The sequence below is a fragment of the Perognathus longimembris genome, chromosome 24 (assembly GCF_023159225.1).
Source record: "Perognathus longimembris pacificus isolate PPM17 chromosome 24, ASM2315922v1, whole genome shotgun sequence".
NCBI classification, from domain to species: domain Eukaryota; kingdom Metazoa; phylum Chordata; class Mammalia; order Rodentia; family Heteromyidae; genus Perognathus; species Perognathus longimembris.
This window is the reverse complement of record NC_063184.1, coordinates 18,688,980-18,703,890: the sequence shown is the minus strand read 5'-3', so window position 1 is coordinate 18,703,890 and position 14,911 is coordinate 18,688,980. Positions and strand designations below refer to the sequence as shown.

Below are 14,911 nucleotides of genomic sequence, written 5' to 3'. Positions count from 1 at the left end.
TGCATCCCTTTGTTATACACACATGTACTGTAAAATTCATTTATTTAAAAAAATACCTTTCTTCCCACATTAGTATGTAAACTCCTCAGGGAGAAAGATTTTGTCAGTTTTGTCTCTTGATTATATTTCAGAACATGAGAGCATAAACACTAGTCATTTCCACAGTCTCATGGTGGGTACGCCATTGTCATCAGTGAATTGTGGGCTGTGTATCAACAGCTCCACTAGAAAATTCCTGTATTCTAACTGCCAAAGGCATATATGCTCACTGAAGATTAAAGTCAGAGTTTGCCTGTCATTTGTAATAATAAGATATTGTACAAAACTTATCTTCATATCTATGACTTCTAATCTATGCTCAGCAGATTTGGATAGTTGAGAACTGTTTTCCTCGTATAAAAGTTTTTGGTTCATTAATGACTTTTTTCCTACTGGACCTAAAATGAAAACAACAATTATCTTTATGATTAAATGTAGACAAAACAGAGTAATAATTACCCTTTGTTCACATCTTAAGTCTTTTAAAATGAAATGGTCATGTACAGTTTTTTATACTGTATACTGATTTTAACCACCTTGTAGTCCACAGAAGAAAATATAGCACAAGTCGGAGCTGGGGATATGGCCTAGTGGCAAGAGTGCCTGCCTCATATACATGAGGCCCTGGGTTCGATTCCCCAGCACCACATATACAGAAAATAGCCAGAAGTGGCGCTGTGGCTCAGTGGCAGAGTGCTGGCCTTGAGCAAAAAGAAGCCAGGGACAGTGCTCAGGCCCAGAGTCCAGTCCCCAGGACTGGCCAAAAAAAAAATATATATATAGCACAAGTCAAGAGCTGTGTTCATAACTACCTTTTATAGTGGTTGGTTCTTGGATTTAAGAATCTATCTGATTCTTTCATAAATGTCAAATTTCCACTTCTCTTTTTGTTTTGAATTGGAAATTCCCAACCATTTGACAATAGTTAGAACTATTATTTCATTTCATGACACCAACCACTTTGCCCAGGTGGCATTTTAAACTAATGAAGTTCAAATTGATTTTAAGAATTGTGTGCTACTTCTGCAAAGAACTAGTGACGACTTGGAAGTTTGCCAAACCACAAACAATAATCACTTCTTCAGTTTAGGGTAGCCAAAAATTAATACCTCTTTGTTGTTATTTTACTTTGTTTTATTTTAGTTGTAGATAAAATGAATTTGCAAAGGAAAAAAAATAGGCAAGGAAGTGGGTAAAACCAACATTCATGGGTGTTTACTAAGTCCTGGGCCATCTGTTGAACATTTTTGTATATCAAATTCATCTTTTCTCTTACCCATAACAACAAGTAGAGTGTTCTCATTTGCAGATGAGGAAATAAAAACTGGGAGGGCTTCAGATACCCGCTCTCGGTTATCCACCCCCTCAACTTCTAAGGTGAGATGGAAGTCTACGCCCATTGAGGCTCAGGCTCAGGCTCTATCCATGCACCTTGCAGTGCGGTTCTGTCACAGCTCAGTAGGGCTTCCAGGCATTTGCTGAGGACCTTCCCAGTCACGGGATGTGCCACACTGTAAGATTTACATAGGATAGTCCTATGGCTTACTCTGGTTTAAATCTTAAAACAGTAAGGTTGACCAGAAAATATTCACCAAGAACCTAAGCCAAAGTTAGCTAAATCTCTCCAGAAAGGACCTCAGACAGCCTATGGAACTATACAATAAGGCAAAGTAACAGTTAAAGTCTGAGAGAGCAAGAGCACAGACAGGGAAGTGGGAGGCAGAGGAAAAAGGATACCGGCAAGAAAGCATTTCAAGTATATACGGTGCATTTGCTATAAGCAGGGCACATCTTTGCTTACCAAGTTTCCTAATGGGGGCTGGGAATATGGCCTAATGGTAAAGTGCTCGCCTCATATACATGAAGCCCTGGGTTCGATTCCTCAGCACCGCATATATAGAAAAAGCCGGAAATGGCGCTGTGGCTCAAGTGGTAGAGTGCTAGCCTTGATCAAAAAGAAGCCAGGGACAGTGCTCAGGCCTCGAGTCCCAAGCTCCAGGACTGGCAAAACAAAACAAACTAAACAAAAAGCTTCCTAATGCTCTTTCTCCTCACTTGAGCCTGTATGTTTAGTGAGATTTGCAGGGTGTTAGCATTAGGGCCATTTAATTTCTCCTTTACCAGTAAAGAAACTGAGTCCTGGTGAGAAGAGGCAAAAACTCTCATCTCCTTTCCTCTTCAAGAATCTACCATTTGAGTCTGGGAATATGGCCTAGTGGTAAAAATGCAGTCCTCCTATACATGAAGCCCTGGGTTCGATTCCTCAGCACCACATATATAGAAAAAGCCAGAAGTGGTGTGGTGGCTCAAGTTGTAGAATGCTAGCCTTGAGCAAAACGAAGCCAGGGACAGTGCTCAGGCCCTGAGTCCAAGCCCCAGGACTGGCAACAAAAACAAAACAAATAAAGAATCTACCATTTCTTCTAACTGATTTGCACATGTGAAGTCTTGTCTACTGTGAGTACAAACATGTGCCATATCTATTTGCCATAGATGTGTGGGGAGTGTAGGCTCTAGAGTAATGCATTAGCACCTGAATTCCTTGTTCAACTCGAGCCTCTGTCATTTGCTAACTCTTCGTCCTCTAGGAAGTTCTATAAACCCCTCCAAGCTCTAGCTTCATCATCCTTTAAAAATAGTTCCTACTTCATGTTGTGTTGCAAAGATTGAGATGCACTAAGCACATGAAATATTTAGAATGATTTTTTTGTAGGGAGACATCTCCCTTCCTGACCATTGCTGTTTAACAAGGCTCACTGGTGGTGAATAATTCCATCTGATTGGAAGGCCAGAGTTCAAAGTATATTAGCATGTCAAGAAGTGCTAGTTTAAGGAAAGGTGAATGTGTAAGTCATGTATTTGTAGCGTCCTTAGATTTTGAGCAGGTGCCATAGTGGATTCATATAAATGGTAGAATCAAGAGACCGCACCAAAAATAATGAGCCCATCTTGACTTGGATATTTGAACAGAATCTTTTCCTGCCTTGGCTAACTGGTTTTCTTCCTCTCCCTTAGCATTTCTGTCCTTGAGAGACTAGAATTGGAATTGGAAAGCCCCTTTAGGTATAAGCAAACCTGGGCTAATGTTTATTTGTAAAGAAAGGAGCAAAGAAGGAACGAGAAAGATTTTGACTATTCCTGTAGAAGCCCCTAGAAAGCCACTTCAGCTGATAAAAGCGGATAGAGGAATCAATCATGTCAGCCAGAAAATTTGCTTTCTGAACCTGAAGGCAGCAATGAACACAAATGATATGATCTTATTGTAATTTGATAAGAATATATTGAGTGTCAATAGTGAGATAGATGTTATTAGTCATCAATAAGTAATATAGAAGGATGAATAATTCTTGCTCTGAAATAGTTTCTAGTCCATCTTATGGATGTGTAATGTAAGCCCAAATTTTACTGCATAAAACAAATATGTAAACTAAAGCTTCCCTTTAGAAGCTGTGTATGTGCAGTTTTGAGTCTTAGGCTCTAGCCCTCTCTCCTCTATGGTGGAAATGTTCAAGGGACATTAATTTATCTTGGAATATAGTCAGTGATTACCAATAGAATTGCTATAGCTGTGTGTGTGTGTGTGTGTGTGTGTGTGTGTGTGTGTGTGTGTGTGTGTGTGTGTAGAGAGAACTGGCATTTGAACTCAAGGCCTTGTTCTCTTGCTTTCCTTTTTTTGCCCAAAGCTAGCATTCTACCACTCAGCCACACCTCACTTCTGAATTTTTGGTTGTAATTGGAGATAAGAATCTTACAGAATTTCTTGCCTGGGCTGGCTTTGAACCTCAATCTCAGATCTCAGCCTTCTATATAGCTAGGATTTACAGGCATGAGCCAGCAGCTCCTAGCTTAGGTCCTTTTTTTTCATGGAACCTAAAAATCCATGTTTCCCAAGATGCGATTATTGGGATTTCATTTAAGGGATTGAAAATGGTCTCTATCAAACAACAATAACATCAACCACTTTCTTAGTTGTTTCACAAACATTTTTAAATCTTAAAACAACCTTGTGAAGGAAGAATAGGTATTTTCAGTCAGAAGAAGAGCAGAAGTTTGTCCAAGTTCAACAGGTATTGAGGGGCTATGGTAGCAGCCCATGAATCTCTCTCCCTGTGTCCAGGGATCTTTCTATAACATCAGGGGAAGTGGCCAGCACAACACAGGGCAGGGAGGGCTTTCTCTCTGGCAGAGCCAGCCCTGGACCACACAGCAACTGCAATGGTGTTTGCTGAGCCCCTGAGCCTGCTCAACGGCTGCTCCTGATTTACATGTCACTGTTTTCATTCTGACTGTGAAACTGTCACTGGATGTGTTCTCAGGAAGGGCTGCACTGACAGGAGATCACAGACAATGTGCAAGAGCCGGGCTGAGGCCTCTGAGAATGGCCAAGCCCCTTTTATTGTGAGATCAGTGCTACTGATCCACACAGGGGAGAGTCCCACCCTTCTCATTCCAACCTCATCTGGCTTTTAGCAACATAGCTTCTTTTATGTCTGTACAGGACCTGGGCCTGCATATCTGAAAGCACAGGTCAGTTTTCACAATGAGACACTGTACATACACTAACAGTATAAAATGATGTGTACGTGTGCATCAAACATCTGTATTAGGAGTTCCTAATAATAAGGTATTTTTCTTTCTCTCTTACCTTGATTCAAGGTCAATACTTTCTACAAGCTTTCAAATCATCTTTTCAAAGATGACTACTTGAGGAAAATATTACCCTTGCTCCACCCTGCCCTTTCAACTCGCCATCCATTCCCCCTATTTTGTTCATGCATTTTTCCCCCATTGCTTTTCTGGTCTCTAATTTGGAATGCAAGCTGTAATAGTCCTAGAGCTGAAACACAACAGGGCGACATAAAAATAGGTGTTGTATTAGTGAATGGCTGAATTCTTTCCATTTCCTTCACTGTCCAGTAAAATCTTGATTACACTTGCCATAGAAAAGATGGTGAAATTAAAAACAGGCAGTCAACACAAGGAAGAAAAAAATCTTTAGTTTTGATTCTGTAGCCAAGGTTTCTAGTTTCTGATTGACTAATTCTTTAGGGGAAAGTTGCAGAAGGGGAAGTGTCTAGTCAGACATTCTCTAAGCCTCTGAATGAAGTTCCCTAGCCTCAGGGCACAGTCTCTTGGGCTGAACCCCTTATCTGCCAGGTCCCTTTCTGCAGATGGATGTGGAGATCTTTGTAGATGAGCCTGTCTGTGATCTTCCCACTTAATAAAAGCAAAGGCTCCACTTAGTTAAGTTTAGTGGGGGGTGGGGGGGGACATGAATCTACTTTTTAAGATGCCGTGGTCCATCACAAGTTTATTCCGGAACTGGTAAGAAATAAGGAAATGGAATAGGTCTTTGTGTGTCCAGGCATTAGTGTAGATTTATTTTCAATGCTTTTTATAAAGCCCACCTTCATTATTGCTCAAGGTTTATACCTAATAGCAACTGCCTCTATGAAAATGTTCCTGAATATTCCACAAAAAAAGACACTTCTGTGGCTCTCAGATGCCCTTGTCCTGCTTGGCTCACATCGCTACCACTGTCCTCATCGCCCTGCTCATTTGAATGACTATCTCCATCAGCAGGGGGCCAACAATGGTCTGTTTCAGCTTATGTTTCAGTGCCCAGCTTAAGCGTCTAGTGTGTCTTTGGTAGCTTGTGAATGTTAACAATATGAATAAATGTATATATGAAAAACAGTGGCTAGGGAACATCCAGATCTTCCTTCCAGGGCCCCTATGTGATTATGTTTATTCTCTCATCTTGATTCAGGTACTCTGATTGTTCTGAAACATCCCTATCCAAGAAGAGTGGAAGAACCTTCCATCTACGAATCGGTGCGGGTTCACACAGCCATGCAGACAGGGAGGAGCGAAAGCGACCTCGTGCCCACCGCGCCTTCTGTAAGCAACCACTGATCTGATCAAAAACACGGTCTGAAAGCCACCAAGCACAGCAGGGTACAAGTCCACCTGTGAGCATAAAAATTCGGACTTGGGTTATAAAATTTGGAAAGGACAGTACCTGAAAGCTACAATCTTGTTGCTCTGGTATAGACTAAATCCGAAGAATAGTACAGTGCATGGGTTGGAAAAGGTGGCTTGGTGGTTGAGTATTTGCCTAGCATGCCGAAGGCCCTGGGTTCAATTCTCAGCAGCATAAAGACACACACACACACACACACACACACACACACACACACACACACACACAGAGTTTAGTGATAAAACTTAGAAAATTGGGCTGGGGATATAGCCTAGTGGCAAGAGTGCCTGCCTCGGATACACGAGGCCCTAGGTTCGATTCCCCAGCACCACATATACAGAAAACGGCCAGAAGCGGCGCTGTGGCTCAAGTGGCAGAGTGCTAGCCTTGAGCGGGAAGAAGCCAGGGACAGTGCTCAGGCCCTGAGTCCAAGGCCCAGGACTGGCCAAAAAAAAAAAAAAAAAAAAAAAAAACTTAGAAAATTGTTACGGGGTTAAGAAATGTTATGAGGTTCAAGGGAGGAGATTCACCGTCCCTCCAAGAGTCCACCACTCAGAGACAGACTCAAGCTAAAAGATTTATGGATTTATTGGGGGAAGCAAAAAGCAAACCGCCGGGCCAGGGACGCAGCACAGACTCAGGAGCTGCCACCGTGACCCCGAGCAGTCCTCAAATTGGGGTTTATAAAGGTAGCACAGATGTAGGGGCTTGACGCAGGGGGTAGAGCAAATAACAAGTTAAGCAAGCAATTTACAGAAGCAGAATTTTGGGATCAGGTTGACCTAATAATCAAGATGGAGTCAGCTCTCTTCCCCCCAACATTTCCTACCATGTTTCCCTACTCAAGAAGCTCTGCAACAAAAATGACACTTCAATCTGTCTTTAAATGGCTAAGCAAGTTAAAGGTAGAATAGTGGTAGATGTTTTCACCCAGATGACTAAACAGTTTTTGTTTTATTTTTATTGCCAGTCCTGGGGCTTGAACCCAGGGCCTGAGCACTGTCCCTTGCTTCTTTATGCTCAAGGCTAGCACTCTGCCACTTGAGCCACAGAGCCACTTTTGGCTTTTTCTGTGTATGTGGTGCTAAGGAATCGAACCCAGAGCTTTATGCATGCGAGGCAAGCACTCTAGCACTAAGCATAGGGAAGGCAGCTTCCACTCATTTTCCCAAATAGCCACACCATGCACTGAGAGTTCTTGGGAAGCGGTCTTCTTTCTCTTGGAGCCTGGAGTTCTTGTGTAAGCACTGTCACCAGAGGAAGAGAATTCATGGATATTTATAGGAAAAAGAACTTACTTGCAACCAAAAAAAAAATGATGACCCATTGTCTAGAAAGAGAAATGTTGTATAAAACTATTGAGCATCTTTAGAAAAACAGCATTTGAAGACATTACTATGTATTTCTGGAAATCAACAGGTCATTGGATTCCTGGGATAAGATTAAATTCAAGTAATTTACTTGTTAAATAATAATTTGTAAATATCTACCATGCCCTCAGCACTAAGCACTAGAATTTGGTAGGAAATTAAGCAAAGGCCCTCCCCTTTTAGAACGTCAGTTCTAGTGAGGAGTCAAAGAGAGTAATCCACCTAGTATTTTAAGACCAAGGAGTAAAAATAAAGGGAAAGGTAGGGTAAGGGAGAGAAGGGAAGTGAGAGAGGAATCTCTGAGGAAACATTTGAGCAGAGATGTCACTGAAAGGGAGGAATCATGTTACCATGGGGAAATAGCTCATCCATCTATTCAATCCTCTGTGTGCTCATGCAAAATCCATGCAAGCCATTTTAGCTTTCCATTTTGATAAATACCAACAGTGGGGATTATGGATTCGACTATTCTCAATGAATATATATATATATATGTGTATATATATATATATATATATATAATCACTGGTTGAATGTAAGCAATTTACAGTTGCTATTCCTGCTACCCATCATCCTAAGCCTCTACCCCAACACCCAACTCATGCTCTGATACCCAGTTCCAGCCACTGCTAGCCCAGCTTACTGAAGACACCACCTTCCCAACTGGTCTCCACCCCGTTAGGCATAAACTGTCCTCAAGAAGCCATGATCAAAGCTTAGAGCTGGCGGCTCATGCCTGTAATCCTGGCTACCCAGGAGGCTGAGATATGAGAATCGCAGTTCAAATCCACCTAGGCAGGAAAGTCCGTGAGAGTCTTATCTCCAATGAACCACTAAAAAGCCAGAAGTGGAGCTGCAGCTTAAGTTGTAGAGTTCTAGCCTGCAGTAAAAGAACAAAAACAAACAATTCCCTGATGAATAGTACTTACCCAGTCCCTACCTTGTTTCACTCCACTCAAAGGCTTCTGAGTACATTTAAAACAAGCAGCCATGTAGGCTAATAGTATGTTTTTAAACATTTAAGCTGTATGCATGCACTTGGTGCCCTTACAAACATGTTTACTGTTTCAGATAATGGATTTGTTTTAAGGTAAATCTACTGTGTAATTGCTTCATTTCTTTCTTTTTTTTTTTTTTTGGCCAGTCCTGGGCCTTGGACTCAGGGCCTGAGCACTGTCCCTGGCTTCTTCCTGCTCAAGGCTAGCACTCTGCCACTTGAGCCACAGCGCCGCTTCTGGCCGTTTTCTGTATATGTGGTGCTGGGGAATCGAACCTAGGGCCTCGTGTATCCGAGGCAGGCACTCTTGCCACTAGGCTATATCCCCAGCCCGAATTGCTTCATTTCTTAAATCCTGGACAGAATTAAGATTCTCAGTTCTTCTATATGTAGCCCTCACCTATCAAAACCATAGAAAATATGAGGCTCATAGTATGTTATTTGGGTAGAAAGTAGATGGCTGAGTAGCACTGTTCCTTAGCTTGCTTTTAGTTCCTAATTCCTTTTTTTTTTTTTTTGCCTGTCCGACTGAAGGCTTGAACTCAGGGCCAAGACTCTGTGCTCAATGCTAGCACTCTGCCACTTGAGCCACAGAGCCACTTTCAGCCTTTTCTGTTTATGTGGTACTGAGGAATCGAACCCAGGGCTTCATGCATGGTAGGCAAGCACTCTACCACTAAGCCACATTCCTAGCCCTTAGTGCCTAATTCTATGAAGGTCTTTTATCTAAAAATTTACTCTTATTCTATTTTTATGGAAACCCCAAATGGTAATTTGGCCATTTTAATATAATGCCTAAGCTCAACTCAGTGAATTTAATTTTGAGAACAGTAAAATAAATTAAACTCACTAATATTTCTTAATATTATCTAAATGAACATCTGGGAGTTTATCATTACTTTTGTTTTGTTTTGTTTTTGGCCAGTCCTGGGGCTTGAAGTCAGGGCCTGAGCACTGTCCCTGGCTTCTTTTTGCTCAAGGCTAGCACTCTGCCACTTGAGCCACAATGCCACTTCTGGCTTTTTCTACATATGTGGTGCTGAGGAATCGAACCCAGGGCTTCATGTATACGAGGCGAGCACTTTACCACTAGGCAATATTCCTAGCCCCTATCCTTACCTTTATGCCATAAGAATTTTTCTTATTTTTAAGACAGGTTGGTGTTACCTAAGTGCTGCTAGTATGAACTCTTGATCTTTCTGCCTCTGCCTCAGTAGTGAAGAGAGTAACAGGTGTATGCCTGACTTTATGCTAAAATGGTTGTATATATTTCTTGTTTTGATCCCTTGTACAGTTGTTCCTCTTTTTATTCAGTAGGAAGAATTGGTCTTAGGGGAAAAAATACTCTGGAAACTCCCATAAAAAGAACCTTGATTTCAGCCCAGGCATTTCCTAGTTTTAATTCATTTTTTTTACTTACAAATAAAGCACACTATGTCATATTAGAACAAGCTATCCTAGAATTCAGTTTCCTTAGAAATTTATGACATTATAAATTTCTTGATCTTGGTGTCCTAGTCTTCTGAGGATTTCTAGTCACCCAGCTCTTGCTGTTCATTTTAAATCATAGGTGCTAAGGATGTGTGTGCTAAAATATTGCTGCTAATTTTCTTTTGTGGAAGTGCAGAAGTTTGAACTTACGAAGCCTACCACTTGAGTCAATTATCCAACCTAAAACACGTGGCAGCAGAGGCTCTGAGTAGGCAGGGCCTTTCACTGCTCAGCCATACTCGTCTTTACTTGCAAATGAATGATTTGTGAGTTAAAAGAAATGACCTCTTTATACTTCAAACCTCTTTGGAATAAATCAGGTATAAGTAAACTTGCACTATTAAATATCCACCTCATAGAAAAAAAATATGAGCCAGTGGAAGAGGAGGAGAAATTGAGAGTGTACGGATGGGAAGGAAGATGACTATGTGATTAAAGATTAGAAATGCTGCTTCTAAGATTCACTTTTAAATTATTATTATTATTATTATTATTATTATTTTGTGGGGCTAAAACTTGGGGCCTGGGTGCTGTTCCTGAGCTCTTTGTGCTCAGGCCTAGCACTCTACCACTTTGAGCCACAGCACCACTTCCAGTTTTCTAGTGGTTAATTAGAGATAAAAGTCTCTTAGAACTGCCTTGTCAGGGGCTGGGGATATGGCCTAGTGGCAAGAGTGCCTGCCTCAGATACACGAGGCCCTGGGTTCGATTCCCCAGCACCACATATACAGAAAGCGGCCAGGAGCGGCGCTGTGGCTTAAGTGGCAGAGTGCTAGCCTTGAGCTGGAAGAAGCCAGGGACAGTGCTCAGACCCTGAGTCCAAGGCCCAGGACTGGCCAAAAAAAAAAAAGAACTGCCTTGTCAGGGTTGGCTTTGAACCATGATCCTCAGATTCCTAAGCTTTTTCGTTTAAGGTGAGCACTCTACCATTTTGAGCCACAGAGCTATTTCTTCCCTCTTAAAATTTTACAAAGCATATTAGCCAAGTATAAACTCAGGGAAGATCTGAAGGAAAAGATCTTCTTTTCTTGAATTTAAATGTATAGTCACCCCTCTGAACTTGTAAGGCTGGTGCTGATACTCCATATTAATACCCCTGTCCTCCCATACCCAAGTCCCTAATGTCAAATGGCACAGCATTTGCATAAACCTGCACATCTTCTGTGTACTTTTGAGTTTCTCTAGGTCACTTACAACACTTAATACAATGTAGAGGCTATGGTGGGTATTGAGCACTAACTATGGGTATTGATCACAGATGGGTGTGTATGTGTATGTGTGTTTGTGTGTATGTGTAAATACCCCTCACACAATACAGGTTGCCTGGTTTCCCGTAGTGCACCTTGTTGTTATTATTATTATTATTGTGTTTTAAGTTTATTTTTTGTCAGTTTGGGGGCTTGAGCTCTGGGGCTTCGGAGCTGTTCCTGAGCTCTTTTTTTGCTCAAGACTAGCACTCTAGCACTTTGAGCTACAGCACCACTTCCAGTTTTCTGGTGGTTAATTGGAGGTAAAATCTGCCAGGGCTGGCTTTGAACCATGATCCACAGATCTCAGCCACTTGATTAGGTAGCATTACAGGTGTGAGCCATCAGAGCCCAGCCCAGTGCACTTTAACAAGCACTGCCTTTCATAAGCAGACTGATGTGGTTTATTGTTTGCAAATTGCTAGCAAGCTAGTAGAGAACCTTTTTTTATCACTACCTGTTGCTGTGGGAAAACATCAGATAATTCAATCCGTAAATAGTCTCTCTGGGCAGATGGAAAAGTGCTAAGTACCCAAGTGAAGAATGAAAGATGATCCGTCAGAGAGCAAAGACAAACTCATTCTTCCCAAAATGGGACAGAAGGGCTGAGGATGTAGGTCAGTGGCAAAATGTTTGTCTGCCACGGGTAGGGTTAAATCTTCAGCACTTTAATAAATATTACTACTAATGCTAGTGATGCAAAATCAGACATCGTGTTGCAACAGTTCTGTGCTTTATTCTAGCTTCTTTTCTTTTTTCAGCTGGGCACAAAGGAAGGCTACCTCACCAAGCAGGGAGGCCTGGTCAAGGTAAGGAAGTGTGCCAACCACAAAGAAAAAAGACACGTCATGGAGATTTGCTTGTCATCTGTACTATTTCTTGTAACTAACTGCCAACTCATTTTGACCCACTTTACAATATTTACTTGTTTCAAGAGTTCATTCTTAGAACTAATTAGTCAGAATTCTAGAAAATGACTTGGGAGTAGCCAGTAGTTCATGTTCATGAAAATATGTAATTCTTTAATGGAAGCAATTGAAGATACAGAGAGTAAGTGAACTCTAGTATATTGCTGTTTTGTCTTTTAAAACAAAAACAGAGTTGTACATAATGCCTACCAAAAGGCATGCCAAAACCAGCACTGACACTGTTATAAATCCCAAGGTTAATATAGTTTCAGATTTCATAAATCTGTTGTGTCCATTTGCCCCTCCCCTTGTGTGACTCTACCTTTAAAGCGTTTCTATTTAATTTCAACAAGTCATTGACTCTTCATGCCATGTGTCTGCGACTTTAGGAGTAGGGTACTTGACCTGTCTCTTTGGGATTTGCTTGTTTCGATCTAATGTGAACATTAAGTTCAATGTCCTCTGAGTATGGGGGATATGCATATTCCTAGCATTTTAAAAATATTTTTTGTTTTTCCAATCCTGGGGTTTGAACTCTGGGCTTGGGAGCTGTTCCTGAGCTCTTCAGCTCAAGGCTAGTGCTCTACCATTTGAGCCACAGCGTCACTTCTGATGGTTAATTGGAGATAAGAGTCTCTTGGACTTCTCTGCCCAGGCTGGCTTTGAACCCTCATCCTTAGATCTCAGCTTCCTGAGTAGCTAGCATTACAGGCATGAGCCACTGGTGTCCGGCTTGCATATTTATTCTTTTCTTTTCTTTATTTTTTTTGGGGGGGGCAGTCCTGGGGCTTGAACTCAGGGCCTGAGCACTGTCCCTGGCTTCTTTTTGCTCAAGGCTAGCCCTCTTCCTCTTGAGCTACAGCGCCACTTCCAGCTATGGTGCGGAGGAATTGAACCCAGGGCTTCGTGCATGCTAGGCAAGCACTCTACCACTAAGCCCCATTCCCAGCCCACATATTTATTCTTAAATCTTGTTTCTCTTTCTTTTTTTTTTAAACTAATGCATTGTCATCCCCAGAATAGAATAACATGTGTTTTGAGGTTTCTGAACCTCAATTGGCTTGTTTATAGAATAAAAATAATGTTTGACATTATCTAAGAATGAGCTCTTTGTGTGTATGCATATGTGTGTGTAAATAGAAATTTTATGTACATAAATTTTCAGAGAAATATATATATTTTCCCAAGGATAAATGTTAGCTCACTCTAAATGCTTAAAATACATTCAACTTTATTATTATAAAGTTAATAAAATAGAATTTGGGTGATATGCTACTTCTCTTTGCTTATCTAATGATATCTCTATTATGAGCTTGTTTAATCATGGAATAATTTTAATGTTTGTAGATATTTTGAAATTTTTCCTTGTCAGAAATGATACACTAGATTATCTTAAGGCTTATTTTATTTAATTTCTAATGAAATACATCATCTAGTTCAAACATTGCATTTCTATATTTACATCTTTTATGTTGTTACTATTTTTTCCCCTCAGACCTGGAAAACAAGATGGTTCACGTTGCACAGGAATGAACTCAAATACTTCAAAGACCAAATGGTGAGATACATGGTGGTAATTTTTCCTTTAAAAATTACTTCCCCAGGGACAAAAAGTGAACAGATGCAGCAGTGGTACTCACTAGACACTATGTTGAAAATGAACTATACAACTTGTGGGCGAGGATGGGAGGGAAAAACTGGGAGAAAGGGAAGGGGTGACATTGTCAAAAAGAAATGTACTCTTTACCTGACGATGTCACTGTAACCCCTCTGTATGTCACCTTTATAAGAACAATAAAAAATACTAAAAAAAATTACCTCCCCAGATCAAAGGAGCATCTGCCTTTAATGTTCCCCCCTAAACTTCCCTCTGTCCCCCTGAAAGACTAAATTTCTAGGGATGTAATGGGTTTTTGTTTTGTTTTGTTTGTTTTGTTTTTGGCCAGTCCTGGGCCTTGGACTCAGGGCCTGAGCACTGTCCCTGGCTTCTTCCCGCTCAAGGCTAGCACTCTGCCACTTGAGCCACAGCGCCGCTTCTGGCCGTTTTCTGTATAAGTGGTGCTGGGGAATCGAACCTAGGGCCTCGTGTATCTGAGGCAGGCACTCTTGCCACTAGGCTATATCCCCAGCCCCATAATGGGTTTGTTTTTGTTCATTTGTGTGTCAGTACTGGGGCTTGAAACTCAGGGTCTGGAGCTCTACCATTTGAGCCACGCTTTCTAGTTCCTCTTCCTGGGTCAACTGGAGATACGAGTCTCTCATATTTGTGTATCCTGGCTGGGTACAAGCCCAAATCCCCAGGTCTCATACAATTACAGGTGAGAACCAAGACATGAGGTTTTGATTCCTGCTAGGAGCAATATTCCTTTCCTGAATATGTATGCCCAGAAATTTCTGTCCTGGGCTGGCTAAAGTTCAGTTCTGTTTAGGAGAAAGGAATTTTCCTTTCTTTACTTTTTACAGGCTGGACTAGATTGTCAAACAGGACTGTTTATTGCCAGCAAGGGACACAGACCTTCTTGTGGGTTTGGAGGTTGTGCTGGGATTTTTTCTTAAAAATTTTTTTTTAAATTATTCTTTTGAGAGAGAGCCAACTTATAACTTTCTTTTCCTGGAACAATTTCTCCCATTAAAATTGTCTATTTTGTATGCCCATTTCACCATGCCAATTTTACTTTATTTTTTTGCTTTCTGACCAAGTAGATGTTTTTTTAAAAAAATACGAGAAAAAAAATGAGACTTCCCTTCTATGGGTTAAAAGTCTGTCTCCACCAAAGGTAAATCTGAAAAGGCATTCCACTGATAAATTTCAGGAATGACTATTCCTGAGGAGCCAAGTGACATCCCTTTCTAAGGCCGTCCACTCACAGAGCTGC

General features: G+C 41.2%; 1 protein-coding gene and 1 long non-coding RNA gene across 3 annotated transcripts in view; one reads left to right on the top strand and one right to left on the bottom strand.

Moving 5' to 3' along the window:
• Dapp1 (dual adaptor of phosphotyrosine and 3-phosphoinositides 1) overlaps positions 1 to 14,911 on the top strand; it is a 37,615-nt gene that overhangs the window by 17,360 nt on the left and 5,344 nt on the right. For both annotated transcript variants that reach the window (XM_048333484.1, XM_048333483.1), the window contains exons 4-6: positions 5,810 to 5,940; positions 11,889 to 11,936; positions 13,531 to 13,593. In XM_048333484.1, the coding sequence (XP_048189441.1) occupies positions 5,810 to 5,940; positions 11,889 to 11,936; positions 13,531 to 13,593 (242 nt within the window). The remainder of the gene's footprint in view (positions 1 to 5,809; positions 5,941 to 11,888; positions 11,937 to 13,530; positions 13,594 to 14,911) is intronic.
• Positions 6,223 to 7,022, bottom strand: LOC125341438. The gene is made up of 3 exons (XR_007208979.1): positions 6,882 to 7,022; positions 6,572 to 6,573; positions 6,223 to 6,266 (listed from the first exon to the last, which is right to left on the bottom strand). It is a non-coding gene; the product is annotated as an uncharacterized LOC125341438 (long non-coding RNA).